At 37.6% G+C, this 23,806-nt stretch overlaps 2 protein-coding genes across 20 annotated transcripts in view; one reads left to right on the forward strand and one right to left on the reverse strand.

Annotated features, from left to right (window-relative positions):
* The window catches only part of ZC3H14 (zinc finger CCCH-type containing 14), a 38,244-nt gene extending 33,372 nt beyond the window's left edge, over positions 1-4,872 (forward strand). For 5 of the 9 annotated variants that reach the window (XM_023628238.2, XM_023628242.2, XM_023628240.2 and 2 more), the window contains 5 exons: positions 1,611-1,731; positions 2,509-2,645; positions 2,975-3,063; positions 3,881-3,987; positions 4,747-4,872. In XM_023628238.2, coding sequence (XP_023484006.2) covers positions 1,611-1,731; positions 2,509-2,645; positions 2,975-3,063; positions 3,881-3,987; positions 4,747-4,753 — 461 coding nt within the window. In that variant the 3' untranslated portion in view covers positions 4,754-4,872. Of the gene's footprint in view, positions 1-1,610; positions 1,732-2,508; positions 2,646-2,971; positions 3,064-3,880; positions 3,988-4,746 lie in introns of all 9 variants that reach the window. The other 4 variants (XM_023628243.2, XM_023628237.2, XM_023628241.2 and 1 more) reach the window with 1 other exon arrangement.
* A 625-nt stretch (positions 4,873-5,497) lies between these two features.
* The window catches only part of EML5 (EMAP like 5), a 140,203-nt gene continuing 121,894 nt past the window's right edge, over positions 5,498-23,806 (reverse strand). For 3 of the 11 annotated variants that reach the window (XM_023628233.2, XM_070249745.1, XM_070249744.1), the window contains exons 32-42: positions 20,266-20,439; positions 18,814-19,022; positions 16,566-16,723; positions 15,081-15,195; positions 12,906-13,094; positions 12,549-12,721; positions 11,280-11,442; positions 10,856-10,959; positions 9,929-10,082; positions 9,096-9,196; positions 7,579-8,812 (exon numbers count right to left, since the gene is read on the reverse strand). In XM_023628233.2, coding sequence (XP_023484001.2) covers positions 8,776-8,812; positions 9,096-9,196; positions 9,929-10,082; positions 10,856-10,959; positions 11,280-11,442; positions 12,549-12,721; positions 12,906-13,094; positions 15,081-15,195; positions 16,566-16,723; positions 18,814-19,022; positions 20,266-20,439 — 1,577 coding nt within the window. In that variant the 3' untranslated portion in view covers positions 7,579-8,775. Of the gene's footprint in view, positions 8,813-9,095; positions 9,197-9,928; positions 10,083-10,855; positions 11,093-11,279; positions 11,443-11,858; positions 12,052-12,548; positions 12,722-12,905; positions 13,095-15,080; positions 15,196-16,565; positions 16,724-18,813; positions 19,023-20,265; positions 20,440-23,806 lie in introns of those variants that run through there. The other 8 variants (XR_011432101.1, XR_011432095.1, XR_011432096.1 and 5 more) reach the window with 7 other exon arrangements.

A 23,806-nucleotide genomic window follows, 5' to 3' on the forward strand; every position in this document is an offset into this window, starting at 1 on the left:
ATATTGCTTGTGAGTATCTAGCTACCTTACTCCATTTTCCAGCCAATCTGCCTCTGGGTATTCTCTTCTTTCATTTGGCCTGGGTTCTCGTGTATATACGTAGTCTAAAGTATGTTTTTTAAGAGGAGGGTAAGACACATTTTCTCTACAGGGATGACACAAAAACCATTTAAAATTGGAGAAAACTCCTCCTTCCAGCTCTGTCAGATTTTATTTGAGACTAAGGATACTTTTATGTCCTGGAGATAAATAATGACTCTTACTGTTTTTAAAGTAGCATAGAAAGTTTATATATCAGGCACAGTCATAATAGCTCTTTGATGATGCTCCTACCTGGGCTTCAGGACTGGATTGTTCTCCGTAAGGAGACTGAGACTGGGTCACTGGAACACTAAGTACTCAGATACTAGCTGCTTGCATTGTTAGGTTTTGACTGGCTGCCTATTTTGCCTTCTCATTTCCATTTTAATCATAAAACTCTAAGGAAGACATTATTTTCTCTTTGTATAGATGAGGAAACTGAAGTTCTGAGACGTTAGATAACACTTACCCAAAATGTCTAGCTCAGCTAGTAAGTTACAGAGCCCAATTGAAGGGCCTGACGTCGGGCAAGAGGACTAGAGGGATGTGGTTGGAGTGATAGTGCTTTCATAAACATAGACCGTGATATGTAACACCCAACATGCTAATTTTTATTGGCTAGGGTATCTTGGGCCAGAAGTTGGCAGCTCATTATGGCCTTCAGATGTAATTTTATTTGATTTATTCTGTGTTTCAAATTTGAATTAGTTGCCAGCATTTAAAATTTAGATGTCATATAAAAACGCTTTTGGCTGTCTGAGTCAGGAGAAAATCTAGCAACACAGGTTTCCCACATTATAGTAACTGACATTGTAACTGGACACGACCTAGTGAGTGGAGTGGCAGTGAGCCCTGGGGATGGGGCATGTGCTTGCTCTCCGGTTAGCTCTTCCTCACCTCTGTTTGTTTCTTCTGCACCGAGACTTTCTGCCATTGATCATCTTACACCCAGCCAAAGTCACTTTGTTGGGTGATCTGCTTGGCACTGTAGGTAATATTTGTGACCCATTTTTGGCAAAAGTCTTTTCCTCCCTTTGTAGACACTGATGCGAGTTTATCACCTGGACGTAGAAAACTGGGTATCCCTGAGTGAGTGGGAATGCTTTTGTGTTTGAACCACTCATAGTCTTGCCTGAAAATGAGAAGTAGTTCACATTCTTTATCACCTTGTATTTTCAGTTTCCATTTCATTTTATTGGCTCCCTTCTTGATATTCTTTCCTCCTTTTTATATTTAATTCAGCTCTGAAATAATTTTGAGAATTGGGTTTTTTTAATAGGAACTTTGGCTCTATTTGCAGCATCACTGTCCACTTTACTTTTCACAGTGAGAACTACAGTCTGCTTACTAGGAGTCTTATAGGATTCTGTTATCAATGTTAATCAGATTATTTGGACTCATTTTTGTATAACTGTAGACATAGAAGAAGATAAGATGTTAAGGCTGGGTTTTGAGGGAATTTATTAAAGGTGCCATGTACTGAATTGATTATAATTAATGAGATGCTTTTAATCCCTTTCTCTTTGTAGCTGAGATGAGTGAACTGAGTGTGGCACAGAAACCGGAAAAACTGTTGGAGCGCTGCAAGTACTGGCCTGCCTGTAAAAACGGGGACGAGTGTGCTTACCATCACCCTGTTTCACCTTGCAAGTGAGTAGCAACAAACAGATTGTGGTTGTCAGGTTAATTTCTATTTCTTATAGCTTGTTTTGTTTTTTCTTTACTATGGACAAGTTTGAGTTTTGTAACTAAATGCTGGGACCCTTCCATGGCCCTTCCCCAGAACAGCACATCGTGTATATGTGTGTGTGTTTGGGGATGGGGAGATGGGAGGGGGCTTCTTTGTGCCTTATACCTATGAGATATGGAAATTTCTGGGTTTCCTTGAGGATTCGCTACATTTAAGGAGCTGGGTATATGATAACTGCCCCAGTTTGTATGTGTTGTGTTCATACATACACAGATTTTAAGGCATTGGGGAAACAACTAGTTACAGATAATGAGAAGACATTTTTGGACTTGGGTATAATTTTTCCTTATCAGCTGGCTGGTTCTATGGAAGGAGCTTTGAGAGATGGCTTTTAGAATTCTCACACATTATGTTTACTTTCTTGAGTTTACATCGTAGCATATTGCGAAATCCTTAATTACAGAGTGAGTGGTGTGATTCTTATCATTGCAAAAAACCCTTCTACCCTTTATAAGTGGCTTGGGCCCGAGTGAAAATCTGTTATTACCCCAGGCTTTGGAATAGACAGTTTTGTCCTATTTTGATATTTGGCCTCATTTAAAAGTGGAGTTTCCTTTTTTCTTTTACTTCTGTGTTTCTCAAAACAAACAGTGATAGAGTATAAGGAACCTCTCTACAAAAAACTAATAATGCAGTGAGATTAAATGTGAATATTAAATGCTATTTTTGTTTTATAGAGCCTTTCCCAATTGTAAATTTGCTGAAAAATGTTTGTTTGTTCATCCAAATTGTAAATATGATGCAAAATGTACTAAACCAGATTGTCCCTTCACTCATATGAGTAGAAGAATTCCAGTTCTGCCTCCAAAACCAGGTTAGTGACTGTGCACTATTACATTTGGGTAAAAAATGGAGAATGACATTTTGTGACTATAAACTGAGTTAAAAAGAAGAAAAAAAGGAATAGTTTTAGAAATCATTGTGCCAGAATCTGTTAATCTAACCAGTTTTTTAAATCTAACCATGTTTTAAAGAGTGTGTCCATCCTGTAGGATTCGCAAATGTTTTATCTTGACTAATGACTATATAAACTTCCTTATTGTATTTTAATTTAAAAATGGTTCCTATAAAAACATCAGACTACATTAAAAATTATTTTGCCAAATAAATTTGATCAGTCTTTGTCCCTATTTTTGTCAGCAGTTACAACACCAGCATCACCTTCTAGTAGTCAGCTTTGCCGTTACTTCCCTGCTTGTAAGAAAATGGAATGTCCCTTCTATCATCCAAAAGTAAGAACTTTCATTTTCCCAAAATGAATTTAGTGATAAGTTCTCAGTTCTGAGACTTGGAAGATCACTTGCAAATTCAGTGTCTTCCCTTTTTTCTCCCAGTGTAACTTTTTTGTTAGTTAATTTATGCTCTTAAGACCTTCACATTATTCCTTGCTTGTCACTGAGCCCGTCTGGTCTCTTAGGCTGAGTGGTCTGAAACTATTTGATGTTAGTGTCCTAAGCTGTCAGGAGAGTGAAGCTCCTCTTTGCTAGTCAGTTTCCATTCTTCTCTGCCCCTAAGCATGTGGGTGGGTTTTTCCCCCACTTCTCATGCTGGAACTGAGATGATGAAATCCAGTAGTACTGCTTAATACCATCAAAACTTGTACTAATGGTTTTAACTGGGTACTAAAAATTAGTTGATGTATCTCCAGCTGTTACTTGCTCAGAGTGAATGATCTCCTTTCTGAAATAGCAGCCTGAAGACCATAGGAAAGGCCTTCACTTCCCGTGACTGCATTTGGGCACAGATGAGGGTGCTCAGTGAAGAATACGGGGGATGTTGGGCTGGATGTCCAGGGTGCTTGTTACGTTGAAAAGAAACTTGTATTATATGCTAAGGTTCCTTTTGAAATTTGCCTTGCTGTTATTCTTTTGGTAGGATGTTGTGTCTTAGTAGGGGTTCATTTTTCAAGGCTTCAGTAGTAGTCACATGAATGTTACGGTCTGTATCTCTTGCTCTGTTAGTATTAGGGTGAGCTGGTTACTGTCATCGCACATTGTGTTTTTTTTGTGTTAGCTTCGCAGATGCTGAAATTCTGTTCTCTCTCTTTAGCACTGTAGATTTAACACTCAGTGTACGAGACCTGACTGCACATTTTATCATCCCACCATTACTGTACCACCACGACATGCCTTGAAATGGATTCGACCTCAAACCAGGTAAAGATTAAAATTAGTTTTTCTAATGTCATTTCAAATACTTTTCTAATATGTAAGTTTCTTAAATTTATAGGCACATAGATGTGGGGGAAACTATCACTTTGATTCTTCTGTTTAATTATAGAAGGGTCCTTTGGAAACATAACTTACTACATAAACAAAGTTTTGTGTTTTTTTTCTGCTTTTTCTCCCCAAATCCCCCCAGTACGTAGTTGTATATTGTAGTTGTGGGTCCTTCTAGTTGTGGCATGTGGGATGCCGCCTCAGCATGGCCTGATGAGCGGTGCCATGTCCGTGCCCAGGATCTGAACCAGAGAAAGCCTGGGCTGCCGAAGCAGAGCGCGTGAGCTTAACTGCTCAGCCACGGGGTCGGTGCCCCAAGTTTTATCTAGCAATTGCTTATTTACGTAGGTTATCTCCAGATCAGATTTTTAACTTCTAAACATATGCTATGTGAACGTACACTAAGGTCTTCAAGAATTAGACTGCTTGCAAATCTCACGTCAGTTTTTTAGACATTAGTCATTGTAAAATATTGAAAGGTATTTTCGGAATATTTTAGTTCTGCCTATAAATTTAAATATGTATGTTATCTTTTATGTACCTTATATTTTTTAAAAGGATAATTCAATTATATGATATTTGTAATCTGTAGAACAAATATTTGTTGTCTGAAAATACTCAACTTCTTAGCTGAGGTATAGGGTTTATATGGATGGAAAGCTGTTGGTTAAAAATATTTTGGTTTTGTTTATTCAGTGAATGACACCTAGTCCTTCCTGGCAGAAGATCGTGGAGTTTGAAAGTTTCCATCTGCTGATGAAAGATATTTACAGAACTTGTCAAATCTTTGGAACTTGGAATATATTGCTTTCATAATATGAAGTTTATTGCCTATCTGAAGTGTTTAATTTTTCAAGTTTGTAAGTTTATTAAGTGGTTATAACATTGGGTGTTTTTTTGTTGTTTGTTGTTGACTATGGAAAAGACAGTTTCAGGAAAAGCTAAATTCTATTAAAACATTTGCGGCGTGTTTGTACACAGCTGTTTCAAGTATCAGCATTTACAATGTGGTGTATCATTGTCAGTACTGATAATCAATCCGTGTGGGGCCCCAGTGTTGCTGTGTGTATAGAGATGTAGTGAGGGGAGTGTCGTTATTCCGAATGTTGGATTGCTGCTTTCACTTTTCCCAAGGATTACATAATAATGTTCATGATCCACTGTGAAAACAGGAGTGGCCAAAAGTGCTGAGGTTGCTTAAAGTAGTTATTCAGTCCTACTTTTTAATTTTAAGGTAATTTAGTTTGAAAAGCATGGAACTACAGGCTTTTTGGGTTGAGTGGTGCTTTGGCAAAAGGTTCCCAAGTAGCTAATCCCTCGTCTTCTGGGAAAGGACGAGTGATGTGGGCACGTAAGGTGAAAACACTTGGAATGGCAAGGGCAAAAAATAGGAACAATTCCTTAAAATGCTTTCATTTACTATTAATGTATGCTTTTTAAATAAATATTTTGGGGAACTACATTATCACAAAATTATACAAAATTTTTTACAAGTATATACATAAAGTATCAGAAAACAGACTTTACACTCACAAGATTATAGTTATACATATATATTCTCACATTCTGAAAAAACATTCTCAACTCCACAGAAAATAGTTATTGAAGATGATTTTTTAAATGTAAAAATTAGATTTAGTATATTTTAAATGACAGACTATATAATTACAGAGATCAGATGGGTAAACTGCAAAATAGGACTAAACTTTTGGACTACTGAATTAAAATACAGAGTTTCGTGTGTGGTTTTTAAAACTGTTAAGGCAAGAAGTGTCAAATGCATTAAATAACAAACAGATCACTGATTTTAAAGACGATGTATAGTAGTTTTTTGAAAAGTAAAGCTTAAAGTTGGTTAGAAAAGAGTGAATTAATGCAAAAGGGATAATAAAGACTCAGACATTCTCAGGACCAAATTAAACTAATTATAAAAAAAAAGCTCATTGACTTGCTTAGTAGTATACCCAAGGGGTAATAAAACCACGTGTAAAAGTCCATGTTTAAGAGTGTAAATCCAGCAGTCTCTTTAGTGGCCGTTGCTCTTCCATTGAGAGAAGAAAGAATTAACCAGCTATTAAACCATTTAAGTTGCACTTGGCTGTGCTGATTCCAAAGTAAAGGCTTGAAACATCAGAAGAGGAAAGACAAAGCACACAAGAGCGTAAAGCTATCACATAGTTAGGCTTGGGTGACATGACAGTTCCACTTCATTCTGAAAGTTTACTCCATTGAATATAAGGCATTTGTTCATTCCAGTGTTACTTACTAGAAATGCTTTACATCTCTGCAGGAGAAATTTATTTTAAATTGTCTTTTCAGAAATTTAAGCAGACTTTGAGTATCATTTATAAGTGGTTACATAGTTGCATTCTCATAATTCCACTATGAAGAACATAAATGGGAAACAAGGGCTTAAGTGGTTTAGGTCAGCCATATAAGGAAACAACATGCTAAAACCGGGTTATTTTTTTCTATTTAATAGACACTGCCTGGAAACACATTTAAGAGTTTGTTCCTATCTGTCAGTTGCTGTGGTTTATGGGCAAGCTAAGGTTGATTCTAAAACATCTGTTAGATAACTTGGTCTAAAATGAACCACCATCAAAAAGGATCACAAAAAAGGAAGGGAACAAGTGTGGCTAGTGGTATGCAGTGGGTGGCACCAGAGTGCACAGTGTGCTTTGGCATGCATTTATATACAGAGATGGGGCTACCAGTGCCAGGAGAAGTCTCAGGTTACAAACTCAGGAGCTTAGTGAAATACTGCACACAAAACTAATTCTCTGGGTTAAAAATAAACAGGGCAGAATATGTGGCCTCTCGCCGTTACTCACCTTCCCTTAGCTGGTGGTGAGTTCCAGCAAGGTAGTTGTGGGATGACTACTTAAAACCAACATGACTGGTCGTCAAACTGACAACAGGTTAAAGCTGTCTGACCAGGCTGGCCACTGGGAAGAACAAAACTGCAATGGAAGCAATTTTACCCTGTATAGTTTCCTTGCTTAAGGGTACAGTTAGGGTTTCTACCTGCACTGCAATGGAAATGGAATTTCTCTTTCGCCAAAAGCTGGCAAACTTGACTCACAAGGACAATTCGAAACTGCGACAGGCTCAAAAATGGAGGGAGAGAATGGTTCAGGGGAACTTTTTCCCCTTTAATTTACTGATGACTCCTTTATGATAGAAATGTAATATTAGTAAAGTCTAAAATTTGGCTTAATTTAGGAGAATTCATTGATGTGAATAATGAAAGAATATGATCTTATGTTTCAAGCAAAACAAATGCCTTAATCAGTCCTTCAGACACAGCTGTTCAGAGCTTTAAAACTGACCAGGTTCAATCACTGGTTAGGCTTTCTCTGATGTAATTCAGCCATTTCTGTTTTTAGTATTTACAAGGTGTTAGACATAGAAAACTGAGATCTCCAGAAACCTGAAGGGGTCTGTTACGCTACAGAGATGATTAACATTAAAATAAAGATAGGACCAATAGAGCATCTTAAACTTCTTCACACTTAGAAAAATATATTTTTAAATAGCAGTCTACGTGATTTTCAGTCTTCAGGAAACTACAGATAGGGTAAACCACAAATTCCTGAATGGCAAGTACTGATCTTTGGCAGCATTTAAAGTGAATAGAAATAAAGATCTAAGAGTTCAGCCCCAATCTACCAAAAAGGAACTTCAAAAGACAAGTTTCACAAGTGGACCTGTGCTCATTCCTTTTGGAAGTCAGCCTACGGGGTGGCATACGTCTAACTAAACAAATTTTTCCAATAGAAAAAATGCTATAAAAATTTTATTTCAAGAGTTACTAAATTGTATAACTTTGTAAATGTGAATGCTTTATATGTTAAACAAATGTTTCTATAAGACTACATCTTTAAATATTCAGTATTCTCTCCCAGTTAAATACTGTTGCTATGTAAAACCTTAAAAAACTGTACACCATTGGAAATGATTGTTCGTCATACTACTTTTTCATTAATGAAGCTGTAATTTTAATTTTTCAATTATAGAGATGTCTTCTGAACATAAGACTGACAGCTCAAAAATGAAAATGTAGCATTCATATACTAACTTTGGATTTGTTCCTGAATTTAAAACTGCCAGGAGAGAAATGTCGTTTATAGAAAAGGCTTTATTAATGCTTAAGCAGCATTATATTCTCCAGTAAAGCTTGTATGTTTCCTTAGGGAAAATGTTTGCCTTTTGAAAACTGTGATCCTTTAGGGTGATGGTGTGTTTCGTTTCCTTTTGTAAACACAAGGATAAAATACTTCATTAAACAATGAACCTTGAAAATAAAATCTAAAAGAAAAACAATTTTGCTAAAAAGATGAGAATTATCCAAGTTGGGGTTTTAAGGTTTTGGTTTGCTTTCTGAGGAGTGCTCTCCCCTACACCTCCCAGCAGGTCTGCCAAATCTGCACACACCCCAGAAGTGGGGGGTTGGCTTTCACCATCAAGTATTTATGCAGTCCTTCCTTGAAAAGTAATTATCTGGCAGTGTATGAATTATGGACAAGTTATCCAGTGCATATCGAAAATATTTTGAACTTATCAATCTTCTATTTTGATGATTCTGGGCATTTATCTCTGTTACAATCTTAAGTTAGCACCACTTGACCATGCAGGGTTTGGTTCTGTTTTGTTTTTTTCTTCTTTAATTCTGGTTTCTCAAGGCTGTTAATTTATATAGAGTCTTCTCAGCATCCATATCTTTCAGTGAAGCATATGTACACATTTCCAGACAAATAAACTGCAATCAGAGAAAAAATTGCAGTGAGTTCATTATATTTCTAGATTTTCAGAAGTTTTTCAGTTGAGCTTTCAAATCATAGGTGTATAAAATTTTTCCTCATTAACTCTTTTTATTATGTATTTACATAGTATGTGACTCCAAGGAGCCATCGAGTTATGCTACCTTATTATGATATTGACTAGCTGAGTCCATAAATTGAAGCTGTAGAAGCAGCGGTATTAAATCTCTTAATAACTAATAAAGGATAGTCTGCTCTTACTGAGCTGAGGAAGTAACCAACCTGCAGTCATCACCTCCAGCACTAACAACATGTCGATCACCACTGGTAAATCGAATATTTGTCACATGGGGTGAATGACCCAAGAACCTTTTGTGCTTTGCCTAAAAAACAATGAAAAACAAACAAAGCTGAGGGGGCTGGCCCGGTGGCCAAGTGGTTAAGTTCACGCGCTCCACTTTGGTGGCCCGGGGTTTTGCCAGTTTGGATCCTGGGCGTGGACATGGCACCACTCATCAAGCCATGCTGAGGTGGCGTCCCACACAGCACAGCCAGAAGAACCTACAACGAGAATATACAACTGTGTACTGGGGGGGCTTTGGGAAGAAGAAGAAAAAAAGCTGAGGTGGTGATGCACACAACAGTCAAAGGTTCCTATCAGGAACCACAATCTCCGTCAAAAAGGCTATGGAGAGAGTAAGCAGTCAGGACCACAGCCAATGGTGAAATGCTTTTCCAGAGTTAGTAACTGATCTGCACTTAACACAAACCAGGTTATTTGGGCAGGGCAGTCAGATGTCTCCAGGTACTCTGAAAAATCTTCCTCTGAGGAAAAAGCACTTGAAACTTGGTAACTGATGAAAGTTTTGATGAAAGGCTTATCACAGCTTTGTTAGCATAAGTTTGCAAGGATGGTGTTACTTTGGGGCAGAGGGAGATAATTTCTAATAGTTTTTATTTCAAAGTAATGGATTTAGGAAGTTGGAAAAAATTTTAGGAACACAGGTATTTTCAAATCAGGAGACAATAACATTTTAGCTATTATGTGGGGAAAAAGTACTGATGGGTAAATTGGGAGTAAATTATATAAAATACTAAACCAAACACAAACTTACAAATTTTTCAGGACATGGGAAGTCAAATAACTTAACCATGCCAAAGTCATCTCCTGTTACAAGGCTGACTCCTGAATGAGATACGCAGGCACAGTTAACATCGGCTCTCTCAGCATGTCTGGACCAGATTCCCATAACTTCATCTCCTAGAATACTAGAGAGAAAGTAAAAGAAAATCCACCAGAGCAAACACAGATAGGTTTACCATACTAGAAAAGTTTCTTGGCAATTAATCTCTAAGTACCTCATTATGTTATTTAAAATAGAGGAAGTAAATTATGATAAGGCAAAGTTATCTAGAGGGCTGAATTTCACCTGGGATGTTAACCCTCCCTCCACACTTTTTCTTAATGAAAATCAATAATTACAAGAGTTTATACATTAAAGAATCCTTTACAAATTCAATTAATACTTTATGAGAGCTGACAGAACTACTTTTAAAATGAAAAGGAGTGCATATGCTATAGGAATTTGATGGCATTTTCATTGACTAAAAACATGGATACTCATGGTTCCCTGTTACACAGCCAGCAAATTTTAACACATTTCTAAGGTTTCATTTCTAACAGCTGCAAGATGGCATTCTTTTAAATAGAAAAATAATACCACTGCCTAACAGTACCCAGTATGTGTTTTTATTGTCTGTTATTAAATCTATGTTAAGGAAAATATCAGGGCATCTTTAAAGTTATAACTTTGATTTTCTTTCTTTAAAAGAACTGAGAAAGCATGGAAACATGTTCAATCAAAAGAGGTCCCAGCATGAGCATATCATTCTCTTAGGAAGAATTCAAGATATGTTAATAAACACAAAACTCTATCACTATTCCCTAGTGAAATGGCCCTAACTGTTCAGAAATAGGGTTTTCCAGTTTTCCTAACTGACCTTCGCTCAGTTCTTCCCTTCTGAGGATATGAAATGTTTACCTAGTCCATGTAGCCCACGTAATTCGGTTAATGGCAGCCTGATCCAGAAGATGTTTTCCCGAAGGCACTTCATAGACACGCCGTTTGTAGCAACCAGTGGAGACCTTTCATCATATTAGAACGGGACAAGAATTCCATTATGTGAGAGGCCAAATCCAGAAGAAGTTTACAGCATACTAGCAATGTGCTACTTGATTTACATTTCTAACATTAAGAATGTAAAAAATGACTACAAATCTGTTAGAAAAAATGGAGAAAAGGACTGATAAGAATAGGATAGTAAAGAAATTACACAGAAACAGGGAATAGTAAATAAAGGCACAAGTTCAGAAGCCCTGGCACTCAGGAGTTTTACATGCATTCACTAACAAAATGTGAAAGCAGAACTATTCTTGTAAACTGAGTATACAGTATTGGTACATACCTGGAGATACCTGCTGTCTGCAGAGAAGTCCATTTGAATGACAAAGCTTGGAATGTCTTTGCAGTAGCTGATTCTGTTAAGGGTGGGGCCCAAGGTTAGGTCATAAAAATCCACTGAGTTCTCACTAGAACCCACTGCCAGAAACCGGCAATCTGGACTAAATCTGAAAACATAACAAAATATGTGAAAGATGCATTAGACCACGTGAAATAGTAGAAACATTTTAAGACCAGTGACTTTCCCTTTCTAGTTCTCGAAACTAAGTTTATGTATGATATGGGTCAGACAGACTGAGCTGATAGACACAACTGATTATGTATTCTGACACATTTGTCTGTATTACAGGAAACAAAAAGCTTTCTATATTTCACCTCAATTTTAAATGGTTCCTGAATTTTCATCTCCTAATTCCTTTAAAAAGTCTCAGTTTTTAAAAAGCCAGTAACAATTACATATTACGAAGTTATGTAATTCACTAAGATAGTCAGGATCATCTGGAAAGATTGTGTCTTAACAGATGAAGAGACACTACTTGAAGCTTCGAAGAAGTTATTGTAAAAGACATAAAATACTATTTGCCTCGTGATGATGAGAAGAAGTATGGGACAATTCAGTCTTGTGAAAACATTCCATGAGTCTTGCCGAGGTACCTTAGGGACACCGAGGGGCTAAGGGCAGCCACCATTACTGGTTCATATACTGAAGTGCTGAGGAAGGTTTCAGTGGTAAAAGGGTTCTTACTGGTGAACAGACCTGGATTCAGTGCGCTATGCTGATCACAAAGACATGTTCAGTAAATGACGGCCTCTGTGGAAATAAGCTTAAGCACTGAAAAATAAAGGTTCAAGAAGCATCTAATTGACATTCTAGGGCACAGTAGATGTTTAACGAATACTGAACTATATATTCAATGGAGATTATGAAGAGAAATAAGAGATGTTTGTGGTTATAACTTCAGTTTTCCAGGCTGCCAGTCCTGAAGGGCAGATGGGAGATAACTCCTGGCAGGATGAACTTACTGAACATGTCCAGTGTGATACTTACTCATCAAACATTCCCTGAGTACTTGCTATTATAAGGCACTGTGTTTGGTTGGTGCCCAGTGGACTCATAACTTAGCAAGGAGAAGTAAATAAGTACATAAACAGCCGTATTTCAAGATATAATTTATGATGTGATAAAATGCTACAGGCACAAGGAACCTTTTCTCAAATGCAAGCTGGATCACTTAAGAGTATACCAGAAATACTATTCCATTTGTTGACTAACCTGATATCATGGATTGCACATCGTCTATCTCTCTTCTTTCCCCATATTTTTAGAGAGCTCACCAGTAAAATAATAAATTCTCCATTTTTCATTCCAATAGCCACCATGTCCCCTTCAGGGCTATAACACACAGTACGAGCAGCATGTCCCAAATTCACTTTGTTTAACATCTTCTGCATAAGAACCAAAAGAGTCATAGAGAACTACATGAAGTAGAGTACTTACGAAGTAAGCCAATTTCTCCCCCAAATTCTCAACATAATTCTGAGAGTTCAAGTGCTAGCAATTTAGAACTTTTCTTCTTAGAAACTGTAACATCTTTTACAATTTTTTTGTACCTACATTGTTTGTACCTACTTTATCAGCAATATCCCATAGTCTCACTGTCCCATCTTCTGCAGCAGAAAGGAAGAAATCCCTGGAAGGATGTGTTGCTAGTCCCCATATGGGTCCATCCACATGACCATTAACTAAAATATTACACGCTGCATTTTTCTCTCCAACTTCAATTATTTCAGCATTCCTTGTCCCAACTAGTATCTTGCCCTGAAACACAAGTGGGACCAATATATTTAATGTAGTACAACAGGTGCTCTTAATAATATAAGAAAGACCCTGTTGCCTTATGTGATATGGTGATTTATAATAACAAATAGATAGGGGGCCGGCCCGTGGCCAAGTGGTTAAGTTCACGCGGTTTTGCCAGTTCCAATCCTGGGCGCAGACATGGCACTGCTCATCAGGCCACGCTGAGGCGTTGTCCCACACAGCACAATCAGAGGCACTCACAACTAGAATATACAACTATGTACTGGGGGACTTTTAGGGAGAAGACAAAAAAAAAAGATTGGCAACAGTTGTTAGCTCAGGTGCCAATCTTTAAAAAAAAGAAATAGATATTTGGTCTTAGTCCCCCTTTTCTGGCATAGAACTCCTAAAACCCTTAGAATTTCCTAAGTGATGAGCGCCACAAAGGTGTCTTTTGTTATGTTAATGAGGTGACTTTTGGACCCCACTCAGGGATGGGGGCTGGTTGCCAGGAGACCCAACCATCTGATTAGAGGGTTGGAACGTGCAGTCCTACACCCGGACCTCTGGGGAGGGGAGAAGGGCTGGAGATTGAGTTCAATCACCAATGGCCAATGATTTAATCAATCATGCCTATGTAATGAAGTATCCATAAAAACCCAAAAGAACAGGATTCAGAAAGCTTCCCAGTTGGTGAACACGTGGAGATGCAGGGAGAGTGGCCTACCTGGAGAGGGCATGGAAGCTCCGCGCCCCTTCCCACACACCTTGCCCTATGCATCTCTTCCAACTGGCTGTTCCTCAGCTACATCCTTTTACGATAAACCGGTGCCCTAGTAAGTAATATGTTTCTCTGAGTTCTGTAAGCCGCTCTAGCAAATTAATCAAACCCAAGGAAGGATGGGGTCATGGGAGCCTCTGATTTATAGCCAGTCAGTCAGAAGTACAGGTTACAAACTGGATTTGCAACTGACATCTGAAGTCCAAGGAGGAGTCATTGGAACCTCCAACCTATGGCTGGTTGGTCATAAGCACAAGTGACAACCTGGGCTTGCGACTGGTGTCTGAAGTAGGGGGTACAGTTCTGTAGGACTAAACCCTTAACCTGTGGAATCTGATGCTATCTCCAGGTAGACAGATAACCTACTTTCAGAGAACTTTTTGGTTTGAACTAATCTAGCAGCACGCCAATCATCAGTTCCTGCCGAGGTTTCTATGACTAGAGGTACACCTGCATGAGCACGAGGCTGGGCTGCATGTTGAGAGTTCACACTAAAATACAGAACTTTTCTCTAAGATGATACATCTGGCTTCTCCAATCATCAAAGTTTTGACTTTGACTATGATATTTTAATTTAATTGAGGTCATATTGGCTTATAATATTGTGTAAATTTCAAGTGTACATTGTATTTCATTTTCTGTATAGACTACATTGTGCTCACTACCGTCTACTTTTTATCCAAAGACTACGATATTTCAGTCTGAAAATCTTCAAAGAGTTAGTCTAAGTGCATTGGGATTAGAAAAAAGTATTGGATTTTAGTTAAAAATAAGTATATAAGCTTAACTATTATTTAATATACAAACTGAGAATAACACATTATATAATCTATAAATACACTGATTATGACTGCATGCATGGTCAAAACTTTTTACAGAAATGTGTATTTTTAAGAAAAACAGAGACAGCTGCTCTAATCAAAATGAGTCAACTAGCAAGGAAATGCAATTCTACCACAGTTGAATTAGCAGATTCAGGAAAACACAGGGTTTAAATACAGTGAGTAGACAGAGGGACGCTTCCCATCTCCTGCCCTGCGCCCTGCAGAGGCTGCATCTGTGCCCACAGCAGAGCGGCCTCACAGCAGCAGGACAAGGCAGAGTCCCAGCGGCAGGCACCGCCACCTCTGCAGCATTCAGTCGAGTTGCAAAGGGTGAGAGAACCACAGAAATAACTGTTCTCTGTTTTCTGCCGCACTGTAACAGCTCAGAGAACATCTTACTTTGCCTCTGCACACAGAACGAACACAGTCTGTGACTTGTCCTGTCTCAAGCCTGAAGGCTCGGCATCGCCTCAGTTCCTGATCCCACAGTTTGACTGCTCCTCCTTCCTTTGACCTAAGTAAATAAGAACCCAAACCAAAATAAGCATTATTGACTATTACAAATAATTTTTACTGTAAACAAATACTGAATTATAAGCAGAATATTAAAAAAGGCCCTGATTATAATTTACTTCTTATATTCTCCTAAACTTTCTATGGCAATTTTAAGATATACTCTCTCAGTTAAACACTCAGTTTAAACAAATTTTACTTTATGAAAATTCATTTTTCTGACATGAACATAATTTTAGACTCCTCATATATGTATCCTCTCTCATGGTACTTCTTGATTAAGGAAATGCACAAAATGATTTTTAATGTCAAAAGGATAATAGAAATGTAAGGCTAGATAATAGGATTACAGATGCTATAAAATATATTTTTAAGGGCCAAAAGAGAAGCACATTTCTTTCCTACCACTATTATTAGAACATCCTCCTGAAACAGGTTTAGCAGCCTACTAAAGATTAGGGGCGTACAAGGCTTGACAACGTGTGGGAAACACAAGTGTCAGAGTAATGTGTAAAAGACAAAATATCTCCTGTTTACAGTTTTTCTCTTGGAAGAACTGGAAAATGCATTCCTTTATTTTCTGCTAGACGAATTGCTTATCTTAGGAAAAACACATTCCCATGTACCACGTTACAGTCTTCCTTTATGTGAAAAGCAAAAACTACTGCCTTCGAGATTAACAAGTATATGTGGGTTCTTTCAATCCTGCGTCGAAATGTACTTCCGTATTGGTCATGTATACAGTATATTTTAACATGCATATGAATACGTTGGTAAGAAATCAATTACACTATCTGGTTTCTGTTGGAAGACTGAAAATCACTCAGAAAAAGGTTTCTCCTCAGACTTAAATTTTGAGGTCTTGTATTAAACAGCTTTAATTAATAAATTTGCTTCAAGCAAAAGCAAACAAGGCAAAGTTTGTTCCTAGCACCCTCTCGTCTTTCTCTAATGCAGCACTATGCATTGCACCCTGAGTAGAGTTTGAACAAAAAAGAAAGCAGGCATTCAAGATGCATCCTGGGTTCAATGGCAAAAATTCCCCCATGGGTCAACTCAGCAAATACTTATACAGGCATATAGACATTAAGAAAATCAATTCTTAACTTGCAGGATAACTACCTCAGAAAAATTACCACTCAGTTGTTGGAGTTTAGGTTTCTCTACAATGTGAAAAAATTGGAAGCGATTTAAGACCAGAAATAAGAACCAACAAGAAGGCAGATAAAAGGCAATAAAGGAGAAGCATATAAGGAGGAGGGTCAGAGAGGATAATCCATATAGCTCAGAAATGATTAAAAAAACTAACTGCAAACCTCAGGTAGATCACAATGCATATTCAGTAGGGCTGTAAAAAGAAAGAGGACTCACGGCCTTTCCTTGCCACCAGTCACAATAAGTCCGTCTCGCAGGGTGGTGTACATGGCAAACACAGGCCCATTGTGAGCTCTGGCCACAATTCTACACAATATGTGATCTTTCCACACACAGACATCTCCACTGATGGTACCTGTAAACGTCAAGTTATTCTGAAAAGGAGTGGGGAAGGGGGAGATAAGTTCAAACAGAGTTCAAACAGATGCAATTCTCTATGTGAGTGCGCGCCTATCTCACCTTCTTTGATACAGAGAGCATGGTATGGTGGGAGACAGTGGACTCACGAGTCAGACAACCTGAACTCAAGGCTTAGCTTTGCCAGGGCCTCTTCCTTTCCCAGATCTGCTGCTCATTAGCTGGAGTAACCTTAAGGAGGCTTTTAACCTTTATCAGTATCAGCTTTTTCACATGTAAAATGAGGGAGTTCAGTCTCTAATAATTCTAGTTTATATTCTCCCTTTGGATTACTTCTCTCTAGCTGCCCAAGAAATAACTTAAAAGTCATTAATAACTAAGTGAAAAAAGAATTGGAATAGGAAGTGAAAATAACTTTTTATTAGGTTTGATAAAGTATTTTGTCACAGAAAGTAAAACTATTATCTATAACAAAATTATATAGAAAATTAACATTTGCCATGATTTCTTAAAATCAAAGTAGCAAAAGTTAATGCAGTTCTGCAGTCAATCCAAAATAAGACAAATCTGATAAGGTAAGAAAAGTTTAATAATGCTTTAGGTCACTTTGGGATTGCAATCCTGATACAGTTCATTCATGGGGAATCTGGAGAAAGCAAATCCCGTATCATGTGCTACTTTCATCCCATTGTAGCTCCACTTTCAGAGCAACTAGTATAAGATCTTTCACCAAAAACAATATGGAAAGAACCAACAGGAAAATAAGACTTTGAATTATAATGAAACAAACTGAGATTTCCTTTAATCTTTCTTAGAATATTAGTTTATAGGTTTAATTTCCCTACAACAATTTAATGTTACTCCAAATTCCTCAGCATTTATGCTTATTCTCTATATCCCATATGTGGATAACAATAATTCTATTTGTTATCCAGGAGCATCACTAACTCGTGCCTCACCTGTGATTAGAAGGTAAACGCTTCAAGCGTAGAATCCAGTATTTTACTTCCCCTGCTCTTTCATAGCCCCTAGCACAGAGAACATTCAACGAGGCCTGAACTAAACATCAACCCACCTTGTGATGTAATAAAACATTCTCATTGATTGCATTGTTGCTTCAAACATAAAAAGTCAATTATGACTAATATTTTCATCTTCAAGTTTATTTTCTATTAGGAATGGGCGACTGACTACATAAGGAGTTTTATATGTGAAGAAAGTTAATCTACATGGGCAAAGTAAGGGCCAGAAGCATTTGAATGTGTGGGTTTTTCTTCGGAAAGGAATTACTGGTCTTACATTAAGAATCCCCAAAATATTTAACTGAAGTTTGACGTGGCACGACCAATATTTTCAAAATGTTGAAAAACATTTTTCTCAAAAACACAAGTATGCTTAAAGGTTCAAAAATTATAATTTTCTTCCCTCAAGTATCACATACCCACATAAACGCTTCAGTAAAGAAATCCACTTAGGTTTTTTGATGCACCAAAGGATTTAAAAAGCCTGGTCAGGGCAGGGTGTTAAAGGAAAGCAGATGTGGATTGTAAACCGCAAGCCCAGATGGGATGGGGGAGGGGAGAGAATGGCTCTTGAACACTTTCTATTAAGCCCAGGAACTGTGCTCTTCTGCTTCTTCCCCTAAAGGAGAGACACTGGCCCAAAGCACCACTAACCACGTGATAAGCAGTAAGTTAAGATGACAGAAAGCAAGAGAAATCCTAAACTCAAGTACCACCTTAAACACTTGAAAATTACATTTCTTGATTTATCTTTCTTTGATTCTGACAAATTTTTAGGACCTAGGAGATTTAGGGTGACAATTACAAAATTAATGAAAGTTTCTGAGAACGGCAATGGCCCAAGGACACAAATGTTTCATCATAATCCTTCTTCCTCATTAACTTTCTTTCCCACACTCTGATTTCTGAAAGAATCAGATTCTGAAAGATGAAATACATGCATGACTAGGAGATATATGAATGATTGGTAGATTACAGTGCCACAGAAACAACATTAATGTGGCTTATCTAAGGCAAGAAAATTCACAGTAGCCCAATTTACATATTTCAAAGTTACACTACCACATGCATTTTAAGAGACATACTGCACCAAATGCAACAGCAAGCATGGTCTGCATCCGGGCGTCTTCCAGTGTGCTCAGTAGCCCTTTTTTGCTAAGAAGAGCCCTTCCTGCCAGTGTCCAGAACTTCACATGTTTTACTCCAACAGAGACAAACTGAGAATCTGAATCTGGCCGGAATTCTGCCACAAAAATACGTTGGTTGTGACCAGCTCTGCTGGCAATTTTGGCACCTGATAAAAAAGATACAATAAAATCATCTTAAGTTAGTGTAAGAAATAAGCTAATTTTTACAGGATCAAACAGTTATTCAAAATATATAGTTCAAGAGTCTGGCCTGGTGGCCTAGTGGTTAAGTTTGTGTGCTCTGCTTCGGCAGCCCGGAGTTCACTGGTTTGGATGCTGGGCATGGACCTACACACTGCTCATCAAGCCATGCTGTGGTGGCACCCCACACAGAAGGACTAGAAGGACATACAACTAGGCTGTACAACTACGTGCTGGGGCTTCAGGGAGGAAAAAAAAAAAGAGGAAGACTAGCAACAGATGTTAGCTCAGGGCCAATATTCCTCACCAAAAAGCATACCTTAAAAAAAAAAAAACATATATATATATATATTTCAAAAAACAAACGCTTATAAAGAGAGGCTATGTCCCTTGCACTGCTACTTCGCAATCACATGATGTACAATGTAGAGGGTCCTTTTTACATATTTTTGCAACTGATGTATGTATTTATGGAGAGCTTCATAATCAACTAAGGGGCATTTTAGATTTTAGAAACCATTAGCTTATTTTTTTCTATGTAGCTCTATGAATTTCACTTTTTATAGTAGCTATGGAACAGAACATTTTTACCTGAAGCGTTAAGTAATATTACCCTACTGATCTTCCATTATCACTTACAGTATACTTGATTTCCATTCTTGATTAAGATTCTCCATAACCAATCAAATAATAATTAGCAAAAGTCACTTATATACATAGTTTATTACTGAAAGAAAAGAGCAGTAATATTAATAACTTTCATTAATTTATGTTTTGTGAGCTTAAAATTTCACTGGTTTTTGTGTGTGTGAGGAAGATTGGCCCTGAGCTAACATCTGTTGCCAACATTCCTCTTTCTGCTGAGGAAGATTGTCACTGAGCTAACATCTGTGCCAGTCTTCCTCTATTTTGTATGAGGGATGCCATCACAGCATGGCTTGATGAGTGGTGTGTAGGTCTGCACCTGGGATCTGAACTACAAACCCTGGGCCGCCAAAGCGGAGCAGGCGAACTTAACCACTACGCCACTGGGCCAGCCCCTTCACTGGGTTTTTAAAGTAGAACATACAATAACACCAACTGTGTATTATGCATTGTGTAGGGCTGTAGTGAATAATGGTTTCAATCACCAAGTTACGGCAAATATCGAATAAAGAATTCACACTACCCAAGTATTATTTTTAAAATCACAAAGACAAAGAATCCTACCTTCTTGCCATCTCCAAATGGTAACAGTATGTTCTGGGTCAAGTCCCACAGACAGTAAGAGTTTGCCAGTAGCACTGAAGCTGACTGAACACACTCCCTTGGAATGGTAGCATCTTAGTATAGATAAAGTCTGCTTGTTCATTGCATCCCAGATGTGGATGGAAGGAGCTGTAGCTAAATAAAGATAAAACCCAAAAGTTGTAATAGACCTTTTACAAGTGTTTCCATTTCTAAAGCTTAGGATTACTTATCTCTGAAACATGGAAAAAATATGTACCAAAGAAACACTGTGTACTTAAAAGAAAATAGTTCAAAAGTAAGACTAAATTTTTAAAAAAGAATAAAAGGGAAAAGGAAGGAAAGGAAAAAAAAATACAGAATACTTCTTAAGGCTATAGTCCAAATTGCACTTTTGAGAAAACAGCATTTAGAAAGGCAATGGCAATCACGACTTTAAACAACTCCTTAAAAATAATGCATGTTTTAGACACATGTTAAATCTTTATATAATTATGTGGAGAAATACACAAATATTATATAATAATTAAATACCAGGGTATATTCAGTACTTATCTGAAGGAGAGATGAAAAGCAAACAAACTGAGACAGCAACAGGTAGGAAACCACTTGAACGATCTCAAAAGAAATTTCCAACCATATAGATACGTGGTAAAAAGCTAAGTTCACATCACTTTATAAGACAGTAGTTTGGTTTTCTTAAACTGGATTTTATGGGAGAAATAAAGCTGTTAACCTTTAAAAAAAACTCTATTTGTTGTTATTCATCTTGGGTAACTGTTTCTACTGCTTAAAAAATTTTCCCAATTCTCTGCATTTCCTAAGTTAAAAAAACCCCAAAGCTTTGCATTGTCCTTATGTCATAAATAAGTCAATTCAAAAGCTAACTCAGTCTCAGAAATTAAGTAATTTTAGTAATCAAAATACTAAAATGCATTTGCTTCAAATTGTAAATCTGCTACAAATACTGCAAAAATAAGGAAATGTTAAATAAGACAAGCTGCCTTAAAATCATTCGATGAAGAAAGAAATTCTGGTCTCTAAAGAAAATATTCTGATAAATTTAGACTATATTCTATCCTATCTACAATTTATAGTATACAATGATAAATTAAATCTGACAAGTTCTTTAAACAAAGCAATTAAAGTACATTAAACCAGGAATTTGAGTATCATTAAGTAAAAATTGTTTAAAGATTTATACAACCATAAAAAATAAAAACTACATGGAAATAGACATAAAAGTTTACCATACAATAGGCTATTTCTATGTGAAAAATTGACCACAATAATTTAAGTACTAGACTAAAATTAGAATTTTCCTCATTAAATAAAAGTCAAAGGATATGAGGGACTGGTAAACCTAATCTCAATAAGGAATTTTAGGTGGTTTAGATCTAAAATGCAAATATATACTGGCAGATCACTCTATAATTTTTTGCCAGTGATAAATATTATATAGATTTTCTGTGATATAGAAACATTTTCACCTGTTTACAAAAAGCACTTCTGGGCAATCCACAAACTACATATGCCTAAATGTGATGAGGTAGATAACGGATTTTCAAGAAACATCACTCAGTTCTTTTTGTCTCCAAATTTAATAAGGCACAAATTACAAAGTTTCATCCATCTAAAATTTAAATAGCAAGTAATCTTAAGTAAATTGAATTAATGAGCTTTTCAAACATTTATAAAAAATTAAACAACACGTAAGTGAAATAAGCCAGCGAGAGAAAGATAATCTGTGTATGACTCCACTCATATGAGGAATTTAAAATTATGGACTAAGAACAGTTTAGTGGATACCAGGGGAAAGGTGGGGTGGGGTGTGGGCACAAAGGGTGAAGTGGTGCACCTACAACATGACTGACAAACATTAATGTACAATTGAAATTTCACAAGATTGTAACCTATCAATAACTCAATAAAAAAAAAAATTAGAAAAGCTAAAAAAAAAAAAACAAATTAAACAACACGGTAAGAAGCTTATACCAGAAATTTATGTTTTAAAACATATAGGTATGACTATTATGGGACTGTTACACATTTAGACTGTTCTAAACTTACACCAATAACGTTCTATGATTTAAATTTGTGGAAATTCTCAAGGCCTGACTTACTATAGAAAGATCAAATTATGTTCATTAAGTACACTTTATTTTCTCCTATAATGTGAAATGGTCATTCATCATGCTAGACTAGTGTGGATCCCACTCTTACTCCTCCTCTTCCTGTAGGCCACCAGATCTGAGTGCCTATCCTGGGCCAGCATGTTCCAAGGGACATCTCACACTTTCCAATCCCTGCTTCTAGGCAGGTATTTTGTTTTGTTTTGTTTTTTGTTTTTTAGGAAGATTAGCCCTGAGCTAACATCTGCCAATCCTCCTCTTTTTGCTGAGGAAGACTGGCCCTGAGCTAACATCCGTGCCATCTTCCTCTACTTTATATGTGGGATGCCTGCCACAGCATGGCTTGCTGAGCAGTGCCATGTCCACACCCGGGATCTGAACCAGCAAACCCCAGGCCGCTGAGAAGCCGAACGTGCAAACTTAACCGCTGGCCACTGGGCCGGGCCCTAGGCAGGTATGCCCGGCCCCTAGGCAGGTATGTTTTCACATGAGCTCAGGCTCAGAGAAGTTAAACCACACACAACTCAGAGGTGGTAGAGCCAGCAGTGGTGTGCTGTCATCAGTCCCCAGATCCTGCTCCTGCTCTTTCCATCATGTCAAGCTCTCTCTGGAAAATCAATCTCACCACCTTTTCATAACCCCTCTTTTTTTTTTTTTTTTTTCCTGAGGAAGACTGGCCCTGAGCTAACATCTGTGCCCATCTTCCTCTACTTTATATGTAGGATGCCTGCCACAGCATGTCTGCACCTGGGATCTGAACCGGCGAACCCTGGGCCAGCAGAGTGGAACATGCAAACTTAACTGCTGCACCACCGGGCCAGCCCCTTCATAACCATTCTTGACTTTTAGTCTCCAATATAGAGATTCCTTTAAACTACTAATAGGATCTCATAAGAGTCAAAGTTTTAAAGGATACTCTTTCTCTTTGCTCTAGTTTGCCTTTGATGTAGCATAATAAAAACCATATTTTAAAACAAAATTGTAATATGGGCCACTAAGTGGGCTAATTGTATCTTTCCCTTCAGTTTCTGTAATAGAGAATTCTTTGCCACACACCCAACATCCATTCCCTTTCTCTTTTTTTTTTTTAAATTAGAGCACTATTTTTTTTTTTTTTAAGACTGGCACCTGAGCTAACAACTGTTGCCATCTTTTTTTTTCTTTTCTGCTTTTTCTCCCCAAATCCCCCCCGTACATAGCTGTATATTTTAGTTGTGGGTCCTTCTAAGTTGTGGCATGTGGGATGCCGCCTCAGCACAGCTTGATGAGCAGTGCCATGTCCGTGCCCAGGATCCAAACTAGAGAAACCCTGGGTCGCTGAAGCAGAGCGTGCAAACTTAACCACTTGGCCACGGGGCAGGCCCCCCTTTTTTTCTTTCTTAATAAAGCTC

This window comes from Equus caballus, chromosome 24, assembly GCF_041296265.1.
Source record: "Equus caballus isolate H_3958 breed thoroughbred chromosome 24, TB-T2T, whole genome shotgun sequence".
Classification (NCBI taxonomy): Eukaryota; Metazoa; Chordata; class Mammalia; order Perissodactyla; family Equidae; genus Equus; species Equus caballus.